The sequence below is a fragment of the Pipistrellus kuhlii genome, unplaced genomic scaffold, assembly GCF_014108245.1.
Source record: "Pipistrellus kuhlii isolate mPipKuh1 unplaced genomic scaffold, mPipKuh1.p scaffold_m20_p_6, whole genome shotgun sequence".
In the NCBI taxonomy this organism is placed as follows: domain Eukaryota; kingdom Metazoa; phylum Chordata; class Mammalia; order Chiroptera; family Vespertilionidae; genus Pipistrellus; species Pipistrellus kuhlii.
Genome location: NW_023425562.1, coordinates 21,067,275 through 21,088,934, shown reverse-complemented (window position 1 = coordinate 21,088,934; position 21,660 = coordinate 21,067,275). Strand labels below are relative to the sequence as shown.

Here is a 21,660-nt window from a genome sequence, read left to right as displayed (position 1 = left end):
GCTCTAATATCTAGTTCATAATTAAATTTATCTAGTTGTACCAGAGATAAACGTCCTCATTGCTGGTTTCAACCAAGATCCAATCAAGGACCATGTGATAAATTCTGTTGTTACACCTTAAGTCCTAGAATGGTCCTCACTCTTTTTAATTTCCCCTCCCATCACCTGGATTCTTGAAGAGACTGGTCAGCTGTCTTGTACAATGCTCCACTTTAGAATTTGTCTGTTTGGTCAGTGTGGTGTGTCCTTTAACTTGTCATATTCGGCCTTTTATTTCCTATAAAGTAGTACTTGGTTCTAAAGGATAGATTAGATTCAGGTTAGACATTTTTGGGGCAAGAATTTAATACCTGATAGGTTGTGCTGTGCACTTCATTTTGCCTCACAGCAGGAAGTCCATGATATCTTGTTGTTCCACTACTAATGATGCCAAGTTTGATTACCGGGTTAAGGTGGTGACCACATCTCTCCATGTTAAATGTTTATTTCTCCTCTCCCCATCAGAACCTTGTGGGTATCCAGTTCCTCATCAATTGATGGTCCTTGTCTAAACCAATTATCAGGGACTGTAAAATGATTTTCTAATTTTGTCTTTTTGTTTGCATTTATCAGTTGGCATTCTTTATTTGAATTTCAATAATTATGAATGAAGCTGACCATCCTTTCAAGTGCTTAAAAGCCATTTACATTTCTTTCCCAGCAAATTGTCTGGGTTTCCGTGGGACCTGGGCAATTATAACACAGCATGAAGAGTGCTGTGACTGGGGTGAGGACGGGGGTTGTGGTAGAGCTGGGAAGGAACATCCAGCTTGCCCTGCCTCCTCAGGTGCTGCCCGTGCCAGTGAAGGCTTTCAGGTGCAGTGGCTCTCAGTATGGGTTTCTCTGAAGCAGATCCTGAGACAAGAATTCAAAGACAACCAATTGCTTTGGGAGAGAAGGGAAATCCCAGGAAATGAGGCAGAAAAGGCAGCCAAGGAAGGTGTGTTGTCAGGCAAGTTAGCACTGTGAGCAGTTGGAGCTTAATCACACAGAGGAATTCTGAGGCTGGTATAAACACCTTGGCATTATCCCACCTGAGGAGGAAGAGAGCTGGGGAATTTATATGCCCAGTTGTTAGTCATTGCTCTAGGAGCGGTCCCAGGAATGTTAACCCCCCAGCACTTCAGGCCTGTCCTGCAGTTGGTAGAATGGGTTCCAGTGACCACAAAAAGCTCACTGGCAATAAATATCGGTGCTAGCAGCTGGGGGTTAGCTTATGTGCACTGAAATGGTCCAACTCAAAGTGTGTGTGTGTGTGTCTGTGTGTGTGATGGACACTGAAAGCCAAAGGGCAGATAGTCAAGAAAGAGAGCAGAGGACCACGGAAGCATTCTTCACTCGCCCCACGTTCCTTCAGCCAGAATTCAATCCTGTGGCTGCCCTCTAGAGGCCAATCTGAGTGGGAAACATAGTCTCTGGCCTGTGCAGCCCCTTTCCAACAACTCTATCCTATGAACGCACACACATCTCTTCCTCATGTAGTTATTATTATCTCCATTTTGCAGATGAAGGAACAAATCTCAGAGAGGCTATGTGAGCTGTAAAAAGTTTTGCAGTCAGAGCGCTGTCTTTCTGAGACCAATCCAGGGACATTTCCTCTATCTCAGTGCTTCCCAAACTTGTCATCTCATCAGCTACACCAGTTGTTGCTCATACAGGTTCCTGGTCCTTGCCTCAAACCTTGAATCCCAGTCAAGGAAGACTGTGGTAACCTGTATTTCCATCAAGAATTCCAGATGATTCTTACAGAAGGTTCTATACCAGGGGCTACAGCTTAGACTCATCTTGGGAGCTTTATGAATGCTAATCTCTTGGTCCCAACCCTAGAAATGATGACACTGATATTTTGTAAAAATTCCAGGTGACAGGTGACTGTGATGTGCAGCCCAGACTCAGAACCACTGCCTTTGCTCCCACACCACACTGGATGGTTGTCAGAGCCACCTGAAAGAGCTTTTCAAACTAAAGCAATGAGAGAGAAAGAGCAAGACAGAGAGAAAGAAGGGGAGAGAAGGGGGCCAAAGGGAGTGAGAGAAATAGAGAGAGATCCATGAGTGGAAATTAGCATTTAAGAAAACTCTTCAAAGGATTCTAATGTACAGTCTGGGTGCAGACCTACTGAATAAATGGATCAGAAGACTCTTAATCAGTATGTTTGGATGAACCAAACTTTTCGTATTTTTAAAGCACCCCAAGGGATTGTGATAACAATCTCTAAGGCTCTGCTACTCCAAGTGTGGTCTAAAGTATCAGCACATTGCCGAGACTGGTTTGGCTCAATGGATAGAGTGTCGGCTTGGGGACTGAAGGGTCCCGGGTTCAATTCCGGTCAAGGGCATGTACCTTGGTTGTAGGCATATCCCCATAGGGGGTGTGCAAGAGGCAGCTGATTAATGACTCTCTCTCATCGTTGTTTCTAACTCTCTATCTCTCTCCCTTCCTCTCTGTACAAAATCAATAAAATATATTTTAAAAAAATAAAGTATCAGCACATTGCCCTGGCCAGTTTTGCTCAATGGTTAGAGTGTTGGCCCTCAGACCAAAGTGTCAATGGGTTCAATTCCTGGTCAAGGGCACAAACTTCAATTGCGGGTTCATGTCCCAGGTGTGCATGCAGAAGGCAACCAATAGATGAATCTGTCATATCAATGTTTTTATCCCTCTTCCTCCCCCTCCCTCCCTTCCACTCTGAAAATCAATGGAATCTCCTCAGTGAGAAATAAATAAATACATACATATATACATACATACAAGTATCACACATCATAGGGAACTGGTAAGAAATGCAGAATCTCATTCCCTACCCTAGACCTACTGAATCAGAATCCACAGTCTAACAAAACCCCTGAAGATTAGCATACAGCTTAGTATGAGATGTTGATCTAAGGCACACAGGCTCTTTCTGGGAGGACAGCAGACCAGTCCTCCAATTAGGGCTGGCTCATCTATTCTCCCTCCCCACCCACCTCTTAAAGCTGTAGAACCCTTTCAAGTGTTTCCCGCATAGTCTGTCCTCAAGGGTCTGGCCTCACTGGCCTCATGCTGTGGCCATCTGTTCACAGATACTTTGTTGGAAGGTCTGGGCACATGCACAGTGTGATGAATCAACAGGGAGTTGCAGGCCCTTCCTGCCAGGGAAGAACAGCACAGACGACTGGGTGTTTCACCTGAAGGTGTAAAGATGTGCAGGTCTAACAGACAGACAGACTTGCTTTATGAATTTCTGGAGCCAATCAGAGGAAGTTAAAGGGAGGGAGGTTACAGTTTACTGTGCCAATCAGTCATGAACGCAAGTTTGGTTAGACACAAACTATTGTTCATGCACAATTTCTGTGTTGGTCTCTGCTAGTTTAAAAGCTCAGTGAGGTCAGTGGCTGAGCTACCTGTGGAGTTCATATTATACGGTCTAGCATACTATGGCATCTGCCCAGGAAATATGTTTACTAGAATATAAACAGCTGACATGCCCATTGAGTCCTTGTCCCTTACTGGTAATTTTGTGCACTGTAGATTAGGCATCTTTTTGTGTTCTTTAAAGCATTTCTGTCAGGTGTTCAAACTATCCATTTTTGTTTTCTCAAGTTCTAATTCCTTTTCATCCAGCTTATATTTGCACATTTAAAAAAATATATATTTTATTGATTTTTTACAGAGAGGAAGAGAAATAGTTAGAAACATCGATGAGAGAGAACCATCGATCAGCACTGGGGTTGTGCCCACAACCAAGGTATATGCCCTTGATTGGAATCAAACCTGGGACTTTTCAGTCCACAGGCCAACACTCTATCCACTGAGCCAAACCAGTTTCGGCTATTTGCACATTTTTTGTAATGGCAAAATAACTAAAGTATCTCAAATGGCCAATGAAAACAGGTTTGTTAAATAAACTAGGAGCTCTCTCCCACCAAAATTCAGCCATCCACCAATAAGAACTGCTTATCTGAACAGATCCCAGAAAGATATCAACAGCATGGTTTCTGAGTGGGTGGAATTATGGGTGTTCTCTATGAATTACTTTTCGTTTGGCTGTATCTTCTTTTTTTCTCCTGTTTTGAGCATCTTACTTATGAGTAGGAAAAACTAACCAATAGGAAGTGGACTGCGTCTAAACACTATTTTAAAACTCTATACCATTGTAGCTAGCTTTATATAACTGGTAATGCTTTTGAGAAACATGCAAGTTGAAAAACAGAAGGAATGTTTCCAATTACTAGTTAACAAGGAAGTTGAGGCTCAAAGTAGTAAAGTGATTTGTGTCACAGGGTACACAGCCAGGCAGGAGCAGAACTCAGGCCCTGACTTGCAGACTGGTGTTCTTTCCTTCTATCATTCCCTTCTCTTCCCACCATTAACCCCTTACTGCTTTCTCTAACTCAGCAGTGCAGGGGTTATCACAGGCATTCATTGCCTCACAGATTGTATACTCCATTCTGCTGCTGTTTTGTGTGCATTCTAGAGTGGAGAGCCACTAGACCAGGCAGGCAGCCTCCACATATGCCCTTGCTTACTGGAAAACCATAGCACAGATCCAGCGCAGAAGTCCTGTTCCTGAGACCAGGGCAGGAGCTGTATGGCCACTTGAGAATGTGCTACTGGGTGATCTGCAAAAGCTGCAGGCAAGCCCATACCACTTTGGCCACATGGGACATTTTCTTGGGAGTATCCAGTTATTACTGGTAAGTCCTCCATGGACACTTCCTCCAGGCTGGCTCCGGCTTGCTTTGAGCTAAAGGAAAGGAGGGGGCACTTCTCCAGGAGTCCTTGCCGTGTTGGGCAGGGCTCAGGACCGGGCTCCACCTTTTTTCATTTGAGAGGACATATTGGAGGGAGTTCAAACATATTCATGCTGCACCTGAGCCTATGCCAGCAGCTCTGAGCTCTGCAGAAGCGCCAGGAGCTTGGCTCAGCTGTGCCAGCCTGGGGAATTCACAGGGTAAATAGACCACATGTTTCACAGAGAGAAATGACAATGAGGACTTCTTTCCGGTGTTTGGGAGATGAGTCCAAAGGTGGGTGTTGTGGGCCAGTGCAAGAAATTTTTTTTTGGAGCTGTGATCTGTGGTCAGGATTATCTCTGGGCTGTGATAATGATTCTTGGAGGTGGTTCCTGGGGACGGGTGTCCATGGGGAGAAAGTGCTTTGTAGGGGCAATAGAGCAATTCTGAAGGCCAGAGGATGGAGACTTAAACCCAAAGTATTGATGACTTCTTAAGGCCTATATTGAGGATTATTTTCTATACCTTATCAGGGAAAAACCAACAGGCATGTACATAATTAAATCTTAAGAACAGAATGCATAGGGATAATCAAAGACATAGATTTTTAAAAAATTTAATGGTTTTTCAAAAACAAAACAAAAATAATACATGTTCATTATAACAAATGTAAATAATATATAAAGTAATAAGTAAAAGTAAGTCTATTCTCCAGAAGAGATACAAAGTAAAATAAGGTATCATTTTTCAAATGACCAGATTGGTAAGTTTAAAAAGAATGGAATGGGTTATAGGCAGGGTTTGCCAACTCCAGCATTACTAACACAATTCTTTGTTGTGGGAACTGTCTTGTTTATTTTAAGATATTTAGTGACAAATATATCTGTTTCCTCATTTGGAAGATAACTGTACTAATAATCTCTTAGGATTGTTGTGAGGATTAGAATGACACACAGTAAGAGCTATAAAAGTACTATCTTTTATTATTATTTTCCATTTTAATGTTGTTCTGCCCGGCCAGTGTGGTTCAATGGTTGAGCATGAACCAGGAGGTCATGGTTTGATTCTGGGTCAGGGCATATGACGGGGTTTTGATTAGATTCCCAGTAGGGAGCAAGCAGGAAGCAGCTGATTAATGATTCTCCCTCATCATTGATTTCTCTCACCATGGATGTTATTATCTCTCTTTCCCTCTCCCTTCCTCTCTAAAATCAATGAAAAATTATATTTGTATAAATTTATATATAAAAATTATCTATGTTGTTTTCATCTGCTCCCTGTCAGCTAAGTTCAGTAGTTACATGAGAAATAGGCAACAATACCCATTCAGTTGCTCAAACTAAAAAGCAAATTATCAGCCCACTTTCTCCTGCTGCTCCTTCTGTACACAATCTCTCACCAAAGCCTGAGCTACAAGCTTTAATCTGTTAACTTGTTCTCCATTCCTACCGTCACCTGCTCTAGGGAGCACTGCCATCTCAGGCCTGGGTCACTGTGCCATCCGGGTGGAAACCAGTGTAATCTTTCTAAAATAACATGGTCCTTTCTCTTCTCGTCCACAGCCTCCATGGTTATCAGAATAAATCCCTTGGCATGGTCTTTAAGACCCTTCCTAACCTGATTCCTACTTTCATTTGCACTTCAAATTCCTTGTGTCCAAAACTAAACTCTCTGCCCAAACCTGCTGACTCCCTGGATTTCCCTCTTTAATGAATGGTGCCACCTGCTGATCCCCCAAGGGAACCCTGCCTTCCAAATGCTCCCCGAGTAATAAACCACATTCTCAAAAAAGATCCAACTTCATGACGGAGATATGCTTACATGCACTTTAAAATATCGGGTCTAGTAATAATTAATGTCGTTTTCAAACATTCGTTTAAAATCTTGCTTGGCGTTGACTTGTATTGACAGAACCTTCAAACACGTGGTATCTACAGAACGTGTGAAGTGCAATTAACAAGTTTTGCTTGAAAAAGTTTGTGTTTGGTTTGGTTTTTGTTGCAAAACTAGGGCTAAGAAGATGGCGGATGAAGAGCATATTCGGCACTGCATGCTTTACGAGTTCCAATTAGGAAGAAAAGCAAGTGAGGCTGCAAAAAACATCTGTAGTGCTCTTGGTCAAGATGCAGTTAGCGCCAGAAAATGCCAGCGTTGGTTTGAGAAATTTCGCGAGGGAAATTTTTCGTTAGATGACAAGAGTGGTCGAGGCCGTGTGTCCAACTTTGATCAAGAAGCTCTTCAAGCTCTTTTGATGCAAAATCCTCAAATTACCCAACAAGAGCTTGCGACAACTTTAAATTGTTCACAAAAAACAATTTCCAATCAATTGCGTGCACTTGTCAAAGTCCAAAAGTTTGGAAAATGGGCTCCTCATGAGTTGACCGACAACAACCGTAATCAAAGAGTCACAATTTGCAGTTCGCTCCTCTCTCGTCAAAACCGTTTGCCGTTTTTAGAGCAAATTGTTACCGGAGATGAAGAATGGGTGCTGTATGTTAATTTGAAAAGGCGGCCTCAATGGTTGGACAAAAATGAGGCTCCGCAGCCCACGCCAAAACCTGACTTGCATGCGAAAAAAGTGATGTTGTGTGTTTGGTGGAATTTTAAAGGAATTCTTCATTATGAACTTTTACCATCTACCCAAACCATTACAAGTGCAGTGTATAGTGCCCAATTGGAAAGGTTAGCCCAAGCTTTAAGAGGAAAAAGAACCCGTGCTGATTAATCGGAAGGGCATAATTCTTCACCACGATAACGCACGACCGCATACTGCAAGAATCACTGCTGAAAAACTGCGCCAGTTGGAATGGGAAGTTCTCCCTCAACCTGCATATTCTCCTGATATTGCCCCTTCCGATTACCATTTGTTTCATTCTTTGCAAAACTTTCTTCTTGGAAAAAAATTTAATAATGAAGAATGCCTCAAAAATGCATTGACCGAATTTTTTGCATCAAAATCACAAGAATTTTACAACAGAGGGATTAAAATGCTTCCTGAGCGTTGGGCAAAAGTAGTAGAAAACAACGGCAACTATATTGTTGATTAAATTTTGTTGTATTGTTTAAATAAATTAGATTTAAAAAAAGTATTAGAAAACGACATTAATTATTACTAGACCTAATACAATAGCCTATAGATTCCACTCCCAAACGTGGGCCAGGCATTCCAAGGTCTGGCTATACTTAAGTTGGATGTGCTAAACTATTTTAGCAGCCTGTCTAGTTAGGTGACTACATCTAAGTATTGGGGAATGGAGGTAGGAGGGTCCAGTTTGGGTTCATTGAGCCGAAACCAACTAACTCTACCCAATTCTATTGAGGAAAGCCAATCTTTCCTACAAAGCTCAGAGAAGTGGAGACGTGGAGCTGGGGCATGAAGAGCAAGGAGAGACACAACTAGATCAGCAGAATCAGTCCCAGGGATGGAGGGGCTTCCAGCTGTTGCCCAGCTCACCCCTCCCGCGCCTGCCATCGGAGCAACCATCAGAATCATAAAAATGAAAAAAAAAAAAATCCCTAAAAATCACCTACTTAGGTGGGCTGCCTAAATTTTTTCTAAACATTTAGTGCATTTCTCTTCGAAAGGGTCTATTATTTCTCACCAGGTTCTTAAAGGATTCCATGCCTGAGAAAAACGAAATTAGCTAAGATTCTTCACTTAACAGATGGAGAAACCGAGGCAGAGAACGATAAAAGCAGTTGCTCAAGTCCAACAACAGAAGCACTAAAGCGAAGGCCTTTTCAATGTCAATTCCGGTCTCAACTCCTGGCCTTGGCCCTGAAAGACCCCCCCGGAGGCGAAGGCTGGGGTCCGAGCCCTGTGGAGGTGTTGTTGCAGGCGGTCCAGATTGTAACACTGAGGAAACGGGCTAAGCGCTCAGAGGGGCTCCGCAGCCGTGAAGACTCCCACCCTGGCCTCATCCCCAAGGAATTCCGCTGCCTTGGAGTACAGCGAGCCCCGCGAAGTGGAGGCAGCTCCGCGACGGTGAGGAACAGCGCCTACTCACGCGCCCAAAGAAGGAGGAAGTAGACGCGCCACACACGCCGGTCGGAGCGAACCCGCGGCGCACGGAGGAGGGAGCAAAGAGAATAACAGGAAGTGACGCAAGCGCACGTGCTTCCGAGAGGGCGGCGGCGAGGCGCGGCCGACGCTCCGCGCCTGCGCAGTCACCGCCTGCCGCGCTGCCGAGTCACGGAGGCGGGAGGAGCATAAACAGAGGGCGCGGCGCGTGCCGAGTGACGCAGGCGCAGTGCGACTCCGAGGCGCGGGCCGCCCCCTCCGCGGGTTTGGATCCGGGTCAGTCAGGCTCCGCGATCCGGGACGGACAACCCGAACCGGCCGGACTGGGTAACCGGAGTGCGAAAAGGTGAGCGTCCTGGCTGGGAGGGGTCGCGGCTCCGCCCCCCGTCCCCCCCATGGCTCAACCTGGCCGCGGGCGGTTTTTTGGGGCCGGTCCGCCTCCTGTCGCGTCGCGCCCGGGCGCTGACTGCGGGGCCCGGCCGGGCCGGGCTTGGGCCTCTTCGTCACCTCCTCGGCTGTTGCGGCCTGACCCTGCCGAGCTCCACTCTCTGGCTCCTTCCCGCCTTCCTGTCCTCTTGTTGTCCCTGCTACGTCTTGCTTCTCCGTCTTCTCCCACTGGGCCATAGCTTCCCCTTTTCACCCTCCCCGGCCGCCCTTTGCCCCCTTCCCGCCCTTTCCCGCTCGTTTCAAAGCCCCGGTCTCGTTGGCTGCCTCGTTGCCTTCTCCTGATCCCTGGCGCCTTTGCCCAACTGAAATCTCTCATTCTGGACTGCGGAGGCTCCAGGAGGGGCAGCCTCCCAGCCGGAGACCCCAGGCGGCCGGACCTGGGGGTTCCGGGACAACCCCCCCCTCTCCGAGCCCCACTGGGCTCTGACCTTTCTTCCCGATCCTTCCCAACGGCGACCACTCCAGGTTGTGGGTGAAAAGAAGAGCATTGTGCTTTGGCTCTAGCTAGAAGAGTGTGTTTAGTGGGTGTGTAGAGAGAGGTGTGAATGTGTTTCATCTCGGGGGGCCGATTGTTTCAACCTAGTCTCTGCGACTTAAGAGACTCGCTGGACGGGGCTTTCTTTCCCCGACTCCCCGCTTCCGGGGTAGGGGGCCGCTGGGAAAGTTCCTAAATCTTTAACATTGTGATGACGCGCTTACGCGGGGATCGTTTATTCTTTCTCCAGGTCTCTCCTAGGCTCGAGGTTGAAAGAGGTTTTGGGTAGAACGGCAAGATATAAATGAGATTGTGACACATGCTATTCGTGGAAAGAGAAAACCAGAAATGTTGATGGAGGAACCTAGAAGGATTTTGCTTGTCGTTTTTGAAAGGTTGGGGAAAATCGGAGGCAAAAATTGCCCTGTGTGATTTGACTTAGAACAATACAAAGTAACTTCTAATAGGCCTTTAAAAGTTTTATCTTTGGGGAGATTGTTCAAGTTCAAGAAATCAGCGCCGTGAAAACGGCGAGAAAGTCTCCCACAAGTTTAATGTGAATGAAGAGGGGGCAGACCCATTGTGTTTTCCGAAGTTTGTCCTGGAGCTCCTGATTTGAGCGAATAGGAAGGTAGGAATACTTAGAGTACGAAGCCTTTTGAAAATTACAAACTGGCTCTGATTTAGCTCTTAGGATCGTGCTGAACACTTAAGCTTGCTTAGGGTTAGTAATATAACTGAGAGAAAAGGTGAGTAATAAAAAAATGCTGAAGTCTGAAAATAATTGAGATGGAACTTGGTCCCTAAACTTTTAGTCTGTAGCCAGTTTTTGTTTTGGTCTGCTTTGGTTTTTAACTTTTAGTATGTCAACAAGAATGTTAACTAAGTTTGTTAAGGTCCGGATTTTAGAGGTCACCTGCAGTGCTATTAAATTATCGCTGTATAATTGAAAGTTACATATTTGGGTATAGAGCTTCTTTTTCTTAAAAAATATATTTTATTGATTTTTTTACAGAGAAGAAGGGAGAGGGATAGAGAGCTAGAAACATCGACCAGCTGCCTCCTGCACAACTCCTACCGGGGATGTGCCCACAACCAATGTACTTGCCCTTGACTGGAATCGAACCTGGCATCTTTCAGTCCACAGACCAACACGCTATCCTCTGAGCCAAACTGATTTCGGCTGTATAAAGCTTCTTAACAGTTTTAGGGCTGCAACGAGATTGCAGCCCTTCAGCACGGGGCTTCACAGCCCCTTCTATTGTATGTCCAGTCCCGCCCATACATCCTTAGCATCCAGCCTAGTGCTGACGACCATGGTAAGAATTCTGTATTTGTGTAAGGAGAATTTCTGCCTATAGAACTCAGCAGTGTATATTTAGATGTGATGTACTGATTTCCAGAGAGGCAGAAGAGGGTTAGTGTGGGGTCTGCAGGATTGGGGGAGACTCAGCTTAGATGATTTACCTTTATAAAGGCCACTAGTCTGAGTGAGCATTTGACTGACTGGTTATAAAGTAATTGAGGAAAACTATAAGTCAAATTTTATTTTAGTTCTGCCCGCAGGATGAATTTGTTTACAACCTACGATAGCACTCTGTCGAAGATGCTATGGGCTTTAAAATTATTAGAATGTGATCTTTGTTCACCCCTCTCCCTAGGTATGTAGGACATTATTGTGCGTGTTTGGGGGGGAGAGAGGGCAGGATCCTCCTCTACATCTCGAAGATTACAAACCAGTGAAGTATAGAATTGATAATGTCATACACTGATTAAATAAGCCAGCAAAATGTATGTGGGATGTGATTTTTAAGTTTTTTTGTCTTTAAGACGTTGAGGTGAAAGCTAACTGAGTTCTTTTGAGAATATTTTCAGTGTTCAATGTTTCATTCCAGGGAGAAAGCTGACTAAAATCTTCCTCTATACGTAAATAAATAAAGGAAACAAGTAGTCTTGATTCCTTGCTTCATTGGTACTACATAGTCATATCTAACATATTACAACACACTCTGACCTTTGGAATATTAGAGGTCTCACAATGCATCAAGCCCACCCCTGAGAAATGAGCGGAGAAAGAATCAGAGGATCCAGGGCTCTACAGAGAGGCACTGCTCTCTGGGAATCCCTGAAGGGGGTGGGGGGGAGGGTAAGGGGTAGCAAGCAGGTTAAATAAAGAAAGAAGAGGTAGAGTGACTCCTTTGCTTCAAAAATTCCCCATCTTTTGTTTTTGTTTTTAATGTTTTTCAGATTCTCTGTGATAGTATAGATACTAGTTGAAAACAATAAGTAGTATATTGTACCAAGTGAAAGAATAATTGGGAAACTATATTTAAAGCATTTATTAACATACTGCTGTTATGTTTCTTGTTGCTTTGGTTGGTCCCCCGTTCCCTTTTCTTTGTTTTAAATGTAATAATTAAGGTGGGGCGGGGGCGGGGGGGGATCTTGGTTATTTATTTTTTAGCTTTTAAAAAAATTGAACATCACTTAAATGTTCATCTATAGAACAGTAATTTCTCTTTTGTCTTTATTTCCTACCTCATTTATTGGAGGGGGGAGCTAAGTTTGTTCTTTATATTTTTTTGAATTGTAAGTATAATTCATTTAGTTTTTATCTTTTATACTAAAATATTCAAAGCTATTAAAAAAACAACAACAAGGCATCAACCTTATAGGTTGACTGTGGAATAACCAGAAATCATTAAACATGTTTGTAATTCTTTTGATATTCATATCCAGTTTGATATGTGGATATGAATATTGATATGAATAATGATATTCAGGTCAGGATTGCTTTAGAGAAATGCTGCCATGTATCATGAAGTTATACATAACTAGAATTTTTAGGGTTAGATTAGATAAATAGCATTTTAAAGAATCAAAATTTGTTGATTCTTTAAAATAAATCTTTGCTATTTGTTGAGCTTTTCCCTTTTATTTCTGATGCTAAAGTCATTTTGTCTATAGGTTTTTAGACCTCTACAAATGGAGAGATTTCCCCCCATTTAAAAAAAGTGTATTTAAACAGATTTTAGGTGATATTGTTTCCAAAACTGTAATAGGATATTGACATCAAGTATTTGGGCATTTTAAATTCTATCTTAATGCAAGAAATCATCTATACTGAAACTTTTTAGAAATAGAAATTTACTATTCCCCTCTTCTCTAACAAACAGTAATAGTAACAGGAATAAAGATTTTAACAAAATATATACTTTTGAACCCACCTGTTGCCACTGTACTCATTTTATTTTGATTTTCTCTTTTAGTATTAGTGGGAACAACATAGTGTAAAAAGTTTCACAATGAAATCCGAAGCCAAGGATGGAGAGGAGGAGAGTCTTCAAACTGCTTTCAAGAAATTAAGAGTGGATGCATCAGGGTAATTAAATATATAATATGTTATTTGGGATTTATTCACTAAACTTAAATAGCCTTTTTCTCTACTAAAATTTCTCATTTGTGGAAGATATAAATGTTAATAATGTGATACTCTACCAAATCTGCACATCATTGTATTTCTTGTAAAAGAAACTCTTCTGTTAAATTTTGAAAAGTTGTAGTTAATTTGTACTCCAAGGTTCAGTGGTTTGATTGTCCTTCCTTAGCTTTTGAAGAGGGCTTTCTCCTCTCTCTCTCTCTCTTTTTTAAATTTAAAATATATTTTATTGATTTTTTTACAGAGAGGAAGGGAGAGAGAGAGAGAGCCAGAAACGTCGATGAGAGAGAAACATCGACCAGCTGCCTCCTGCACACTCCCCACCGGGGATGTGCTCGCAACCAAAGTACATGTCCCTGACCGGAATCGAACCCGGGACCTCTCAGTCCGCAGACCGACGCTCTACCACTGAGCCAAACCGGTTTCGGCTCTCCTTCTCTTTTTAACCAAACCTTATCAAGTGGTGTCCCATTAAGGATTTTCTCATATATCTCTAGGGAATCACAGTATTTTTCACTAAAAGTGAATTACCTCAATAGAAATCTCTGCAGATGTTGTCAATTTCATGGGTTCTATTGCTGAGACTATCACTATGGAAACCTATTCATTAGGGTTCTGTCACAGAGATCAATAATCTTGGACCCTTTGGCCAAACTAATTAGAGCACCTACAGACCAGCTGCTGTCTGAATGTTAAAATTTCACCCTTTGCATAATGTTCTGTGCAGTATTCTTCTCATCCCCATTCTTTGCTCCAGGCCAAAAGAAATCTCAGATTTTTAATAGATATAAGAACATTTCTTTTCATGAAAAGAAACCAAACACTGGAAACAGAGTAGAAAACTCCACAACAACTAATAATAATAATCACTAAATATTTTACTCACTATGTCCTGGTTACTAACCTAAGTACTTTATATACATTATATAGTCCTCACTACCAACTTAGAAGATAGTTATTACTGTTATTCTAGTTTATAGACAAGATGAATTAAGCTACTTGTTAAAGATCACATCTGTAAGAAACCCAGACAGTTTGTCTCCAAAACCTGTGCTCTTACATCATTCCTTGCAGACAACTTGAAGAAATGCATGAAGCTTAATTTTATGTTCCAACAATAGTAGAAATTAAAATAGATGTTGTTATAGCTGTCTGCTTATTGCTAACACTATTTTGGCCTACGAAATGAGATTTATACTAATAGACTAATTTATGCTAAATATGCTAATTGTGTAATAGCTGTTACAGGTGCACACATTTGCTTCCATGATACTTTATTTTTTTAATTTTTTAAAATATATTTTATTGATTTTTTACAGAGAGGAAGGGAGAGGGATAGAGAGCCAGTTACATCGATGAGAAAGAAACATCGACCAGCCGCCTCCTGCACACCCCCCACTGAGGATGTGCCCGCAACCAATGTACATGCCCCTGACCAGAATTGAACCTGGGACCTTTCAGTTTGCAGACCAACGCTCCATCCACTGAGCCAAACCAGTTTCGGCCCATGATACTTTAAATAAGTATCCCTTTCCAGTGTTTTGTTTTTGTTTTTTTTTCAATATTGTGGTCATTTTGCCATGAAAGTTGATTGGCACTTCATAAGCCTTCTTGGGAAATGGAAACAGAGCAGAGAAACAGTTCCAGATTGTGGTCAGTGTATGCTTTCATGATTTTGGGTACAGAAAAAAAAAAAATGTTTAAACAGGAAAATACTAGGAATGCTGCATATATACATGTGCACATATAAATTTCTTAATATATATATTTTCTAAATAACTCTTGATATACAGATTTTTTTCCTGGTATTTTAAGAAGTTGGGTTCTAGCTGATTTGGCTCAGTTGATAGAGCGTTGGCCTACAGATCGAAGGGTCCCAGGTTCAATTCTGGTTAAGGACACATGCCCAGGTTGCGGGCTCCATCCCCAGTAGGGGATGTGCAGGAGGCAGCTAACCAGTCATTCTCTCTTATCATTGATGTTTCTCTCTCTTTCCTCCCTTCCTCTCTGAAATCAATAAAAATATATTTAAAAAATGTTGGAATATAAAATTAAGCTGTTTCAGTACTCTTAAAAATTACTTGAACATTAAAAAGCCTTTCAAGCCGAAACCGGTTTGGCTCAGTGGATAGAGCATCGGCCTGCAGACTGAAAAGTCCCCGGTTCAATTCCGGTCAAGGGCATGTACCTTGGTTGCGGGCACATCCCCAGTGGGGAGTGTGCAGGAGGCAGCTGGTTGATGATACTCTCTCATCAATGTTTCTAACTCTCTATTTCTCTCTCTTCCTTTCTGTAAAAAATCAATAAAATATATTAAAAAAAAACCTTTCAAAATATCTGTATAATATATGACCAAATATATAATTGTAGCATGTGATCTGCTTTGAGTACAATTATAGAAAGAGTAGTAGTAATGAAGAGCATTTGAGAAAACTGAACAAATAAGAGAAGGGGTGAGTCATTACCATGAGTAAGCAGAATAAGACTTGTATAATGTATCCTACATCTCTAGTTGTTTCATTGAGTTGCTGACTTACAAATGGGACATCTGAGGTACTGACTCATAAACTAACCAAGCCTTGCCTGGAATTTAGCATGATCCTGTTAAGCAGGTTTTGATTTCTAAAGGTATTTGTCTTATCAAGATAAATCTTCATATATTTATTATAAAACAACATAAATCTTTATATATTTATTATAAGATAGCATAATCCTTTTTATCAGACTATAAAATAATACATGCTTATTGTAGACAAGTTCACAAAAATAAAAAAGGAAGTAAACATCACATTTCACCATAATCACTGTTAATATATAGACTATAACACCATATATTTTGTATACAGTTGAGATCATTATGTATAGATATTTATCCATTCTGTTTCCTCTTAATATTATAAGCATTCTCTTATGTTATTAAAAGGTCTTTATACACTTAATTTTTAATATTAATTATGTTTCTAATATTCCATTGCATAGACCTGCCATAATTTATATAATGGAGTATTTTCTATTTATTAGACATTAAATTATTCCCAGTTACTTTTTATTTTTAATTATATTTCAGTGGATATCTTTTTATTTTACTTTAGTAGGTTTTATATTTCTAAAGGGTTTTTATCAGTACCACAAAATCTGAGGTAGAAGCGGTGTGTGTGTGTGTGTGTGTGTGTGTGTTGAAAAGTCTGAAAGAATTCATACTAAAATGTTAATGTTGCTAATCTCCAGGTTGTGAGATTATAGATAATTGTTTTGTCACTCTTTTATATTTTTTCATCTTATTTGCTGGAAACCCATATTACTTGTGTAATTTCAAACTGCCAAGATTTAACTAAGTAAATATTTCAAGTTTATTACAATAGTTGTAAAAATTGGAATATTTTTCTAAAAGTTGTATAATACTTGAAAATGTGCTCCTAAACTTAATTTCCAGCTCTGGTTGCACACATAAAATAAGTGGTCAGTGTCATTAGCATTCTCCCTGGACATAAGGCCTGATCTGCCCCAGATAAACAGCCTAAAGTCTATTTTTATCCTGGTGCTGGTTATACTTAAGAATCATTCTTTGGCTTGTGATTTTACAACAGTGGGCTTTTTAGGGATCCTCTAAATTTGGTTCTGAAGGAAAATTTGCACTAAAAGTTGAATAATTTTTGAGAAACTCAAACTAGAAAGAAAATGAGTTTTGTTTGGATTGGTGAAAGCATAAGTTCTGTAGTTGTAAATTTTGTTATTTTCTTCAGGTTCATCGCATCTCTGTCTGTTGGAGAAGGCCCAAGTGTCAGAGCATCAGTCAGAACAGCAGCAGATGATACGAAACCTAAAACCACATGTGCATCTAAGGACAGTTGGCATGGGTAAGAGCTGCCTCTTACAAATGATTTTTAACTCAATACCTTAAAATATTACTGGAATTTTCCCACCATGTATCCAGAAATGAGTATGTATGATACAGAACCCAAGACTCAATGTTTAGAGAAGATCCATTCTTCCCAATTATGGATGTGCTGAGATTTGCTGTATATTCTGGTGCATAGTCAATTTTTATAAACTTAGTTTCCAGCTTTATGTTTGTTTGAGAATGAGTTTTCTCTAATCATTCTTGAGTTCCATTTATGTCCATTAAACTAAGCTTTTAATAATTATTTAAAATAGTGTTATTTGAATTTTTAAGATAATTTTTTTATCAGCTTGACCTATCAATTATTGAGAAGTAAGTTGAAATCTCCTTAATAGGAATCCATTTGTCTGGTTTCCCCTTAAACTCTATATTTTTGCTTTATGTATTTTGAGGCTATTTTGTAGGTTCATACGGCCTATATTAATTACAGTTTAGAAATGTTTTCTTTGTGGTGAATTGGGACATTCTTAATCCCTCATGATGGTTTTTGTCTTAAATTCTATTTTGTCTAGAGTTAATATAGCTAATATAGTTGTCTTTTAGTTAGTATTTGCCTAGTGTATCTTTTTCTAGTATTTTCAATCATTCTGTGTTTTAAAATTTTAGGTGTGTCTCAAATACATCTGACTTGTTTTATTTATCTGATAATTTATAACTGCTTAAACTCATTTACATAGATTTTACTTTATGCTATCAGTTGTCTTCCCTTCTCCCCCCTTTTCTCATCTTTAAAAAATTGTTTGAAATGGGTTTGTTTTGCTCCCTACTATTTTTCCTTCTATTGGTTTGGAGATTATATACTTTGTTTCTATTATTCTAGTAGTTAGCCTTGAAATTTTACTATACATGCTTAACAAAGACAAAAGTTAATATTTTAACCATTTTTCTTAAAACCCATTTACTCTGATCTGACTTCCATGGTCTAGTTGCCTAATATTTTAGTTCTGTCACTTTTTAGACTTACAAATTAGGTTTTATTTAACTTCATTATTATTTAAATAGACAGTATTTACTTAGACTTATCTCATTTATACTTTGTTTGCTCTTACCATTCTTGCATCTCACACCTTCTATAGGATCACCTTTTTTCTTCTTAAAGTATTTCTCTGAGGTTCCTTTAGTGAAGGTATTATTGGCAAATAGGACCTCTGTGTTATAGAACTCCATATAGAATAAATTTAATGGTGCCTCTGGAGTTATATAACATCACGTTCTATTGGTAAATATATTTTGCTTTGATTTATCTGAAAATGGCTTTATTTAATTCTTGTACTTTGAAGATATATACCTGATATGTACTGAGTTGATATATACCTGAAATCATAGTTCTAGATAGTTATTTCTCTTAGTACTTGTCTTCTGGCTTCCATGTTGACATTGAAAAGCCTTCTTTTCATCTAATTCAGTGGTTCGCCTAAGTCCATCGGAAAACACAGATATTTACATTACGATTCATTAACAGTAGCAAAGTTATAGTAATGACAGTAGCAAGGAAAATAATGTTATGGTTGGGGGTTACCACAACATGAGGAACATAAAGGGTCTCGGCATTAGAAAGGTTGATAACCACTGATCTAATTGTCTTTTTGGAAATTATCTGTCTAGTCTCAAGCAGCTCTTACCCAGTTCCTGTTGGGTTTGGTATTCTATAGTTTGCTCTAGTGTATCTATCATTTGCTTCAGTGTGCTTTCTATATCTCTAGATTCTCTTTCGTCAATTTAAAAAAATTTACCAGCTGTTATCTCTTTAAAAACCATTCTCTTTCCTTCTCTGTAGTCTTTTAGAGACACCAGATTTCTTAGACTTACATCTCTTAACTTACTTTTTTCCAACTCTCCATGTCTCTGTATTGCCTTCTTGGTCAGGGGTCAGCAAACATTTTATTTATTTATTTATTTATTTATTTAATTTTGGTAAAGGGCCAAACAGTAAATATTTTAAGTTTTGGTAGGCGAGAGGTGAGATCTGAGCATATTATGTAGGTACTTAACATTAGGGAGAAAACTCCTGCCCTACCTGCCTGATCTCGGCTATCTTGCCTGGTGGACACACTTTGTGTTCTGCTGCTGAGAGTCTTAGGATGAAATGACTAGACTTCTGGGATGGCTGGGTTGGTGGCAATGCCAGGGTCAGTTTTACTTTCTGCCCTAGTGGTACTCAGATTCTAGTATGTCTTTCTCTCTTCCATAGAGAGCCTGGCATAGGCCAGACACTCAAACTGAGATTCTGCTTCTCATTGCCCAGTGATTGCCGACAGCAGAGCCCCAACATGTTAATAGTAGCAGCATGGACCCTAAGCAGAGGTGTGGCATGTCTGATGTCTTTTGGCCAGGAAGGCAGGCTCAGGGAGTGATGGGGAGAATGGGCACAGGGGGACACCTCAGCCTGGTCTCTGTAGCTCTCAGTGCTGGCCCACGGGCTATAATTTGCTGACCCCTGTTATACATAATTTTATATATCTTATAGTTTAGTATTTCTTTCCCTAACTGTGTGCTTAGTCCATCTGTTTAGTTTATTTTCAAATATAAAGTTTATTCCTCAAAATTCTATTTGGTTCTGTTTTCATACTTGCTTGGCAGTTTTGTCTCCTTTTTGCTTTGCTCAGTTCTTTTGTTTATTAAGTATTTTTTAAAAAGTTATGTACTTTATCTGATATGTTCCAGTATCTGAAAACTTCAGGAGTCTAAATCTGTAAGCTGTTAATTATTGATAGAAACGAACCCTAAACCTGCTGCTCTGTTTAGAGATCTGGCATAATGGCCATTTGTAGCATTAACCTCACATTGATACTGAAGCTGCTGAATTCAGGGCATAGAAACATTTAGTTTTTACACCTTACAGTGGTCTATGCAGGATGCTTCTCCAAACCCGTTGGGTCACAGGTTCCTGAGCCAAGGGTTGGGACAGGGTGGGTGTTCTGCACTAAGTGTTTGGCTCAAGAGATGCAGGTAAAAACTACCCTTTACCTCTCGTTTTTATAGCTGGCTAATACGGAGATGTTAACGTTTTGGAGACATAAGGGGAGGCGGGCATATCCCTTTGGGAGAAACTTATGACCACTTAGACTCATACGTCTGAGAGGGGGCAGGTTTCAAACTGTCTAAAGAATTTGTATAGGAGAGCTCTGTATCCCAACATCTTGTATATTTTTTTCCTCTTAGCTCTACACGGAAATCTTCACGAGGAGCAATGCGAACCCAACGTCGTCGACGGTCTAAGTCTCCTGTCCTTCATCCCCCAAAGTTTATACATTGCAGTACAATAGCATCTTCTTCCAGCAGCCAGCTCAAGCACAAAGGCCAGATGGACTCTCCTGATGGAAGCAGTGGGCTGGCAATTCCAACCCCTAAAGACTTCAATGCAGGAGAATGCTCTACTTCTCTTGATACTAATCACACAGGGGCAGTTGTTGAGCCTTTGAGAACTTCGGTTCCAAGGCTGCCATCAGAGAATACGAAGGAAGACTCTTCTGATGCTACCCAAGTCTCACAAGCAAGTCTCAAGGCCAATGATCTCGCTGACTTTCAATCCGTTTCCAAGCTTAACCATGGCCAGCCATGTGCATGCCTAGGCAAGGAGTGCCAGTGTAAGAGGTGGCATGATATGGAGGTGTATTCCTTTTCAGGCTTGCAGAATGTCCCTCCCTTGGCCCCAGAACGAAGATCTACGCTTGAGGACTACTCTCAGTCGCTTCACACTAGAACTCTGTCTGGCTCCCCACGCTCCTGCTCTGAACAAGCTCGAGTCTATGTGGATGATGTGACCATTGAGGACCTGTCAGGCTACATGGAATATTACTTGTATATTCCCAAGAAAATGTCCCACATGGCAGAAATGATGTACACCTGATAGCAAGAGCCGACTAGTATGCTTTAAACCAATGAAGGGCTGTCAGAGAGATGTAGTTCATGGCAGACCTGGCAGCCACTTTGTGTGAGAAGACACCTCCTGCTCACTGTGCTTGCAATAAAAACTTTACTTGGCATCTCAGTTCATCTTCATTCTTTAAACTTACTCTCTGAGTTATCACATATCTACAGACTGATCAAAGAAAAAGCCCTTTCACTTAGTTATGTTCCTGGGGGATGAAGAAACTACAATTACATGACTGGTAGCAGTGGGTATATGGTAAAAGCTTTTTTTCAAATCTGTGAAAGATTTTGTGGCCAAGGAAATGAAATGTGGTCTTGTAATTGGACTGAACATTTGTTATGCAGTAGTTGCCAGCTCAGAATATTAGAACTTCTGTGACTGATTTAAGCCATCTCTGATTTAATGCAAAATTTATTGTCTTTACAGGTTTCTTAATATTAAGCCAGAGATCCAGAGTTTAGATTTAATATGAATAAACTAGCTGGCTTGCCCTGTGTTGTTTGAGAGAATCATTAGCCATCACTAAGCAAACCCTGCTGGTGGTGGTCATCTTGAGGCATACTACAATACGTCTCTAATGGAAGCAGCAGCTTGGAGTGGGCTGCTTCAGTTGGAGCGAGGGGATGTGATATTTGAAACTAGTATGTCTTCTCTATCTCTCACATTTTAATGTATATGGCATGTTTCAGTCACTTGAAATGTAGATCTCATAGTATTTCAGTTTCAAATGTTTTGGATGGATGTTATCT

General features: G+C 40.7%; 1 protein-coding gene across 1 annotated transcript; it reads left to right on the top strand.

Moving 5' to 3' along the window:
- The first annotated feature begins 8,980 nt into the window (after positions 1-8,980).
- On the top strand, positions 8,981-21,023 carry OSER1 (oxidative stress responsive serine rich 1). The gene is made up of 4 exons (XM_036418663.2): positions 8,981-9,121; positions 12,967-13,079; positions 16,880-16,993; positions 20,200-21,023. The coding sequence occupies exons 2-4, from the start codon at positions 13,003-13,005 to the stop codon at positions 20,885-20,887; spliced, it is 879 nt and encodes a 292-aa protein (XP_036274556.1). The 5' UTR covers positions 8,981-9,121; positions 12,967-13,002; the 3' UTR covers positions 20,888-21,023.
- Positions 21,024-21,660: the final 637 nt, after the last annotated feature.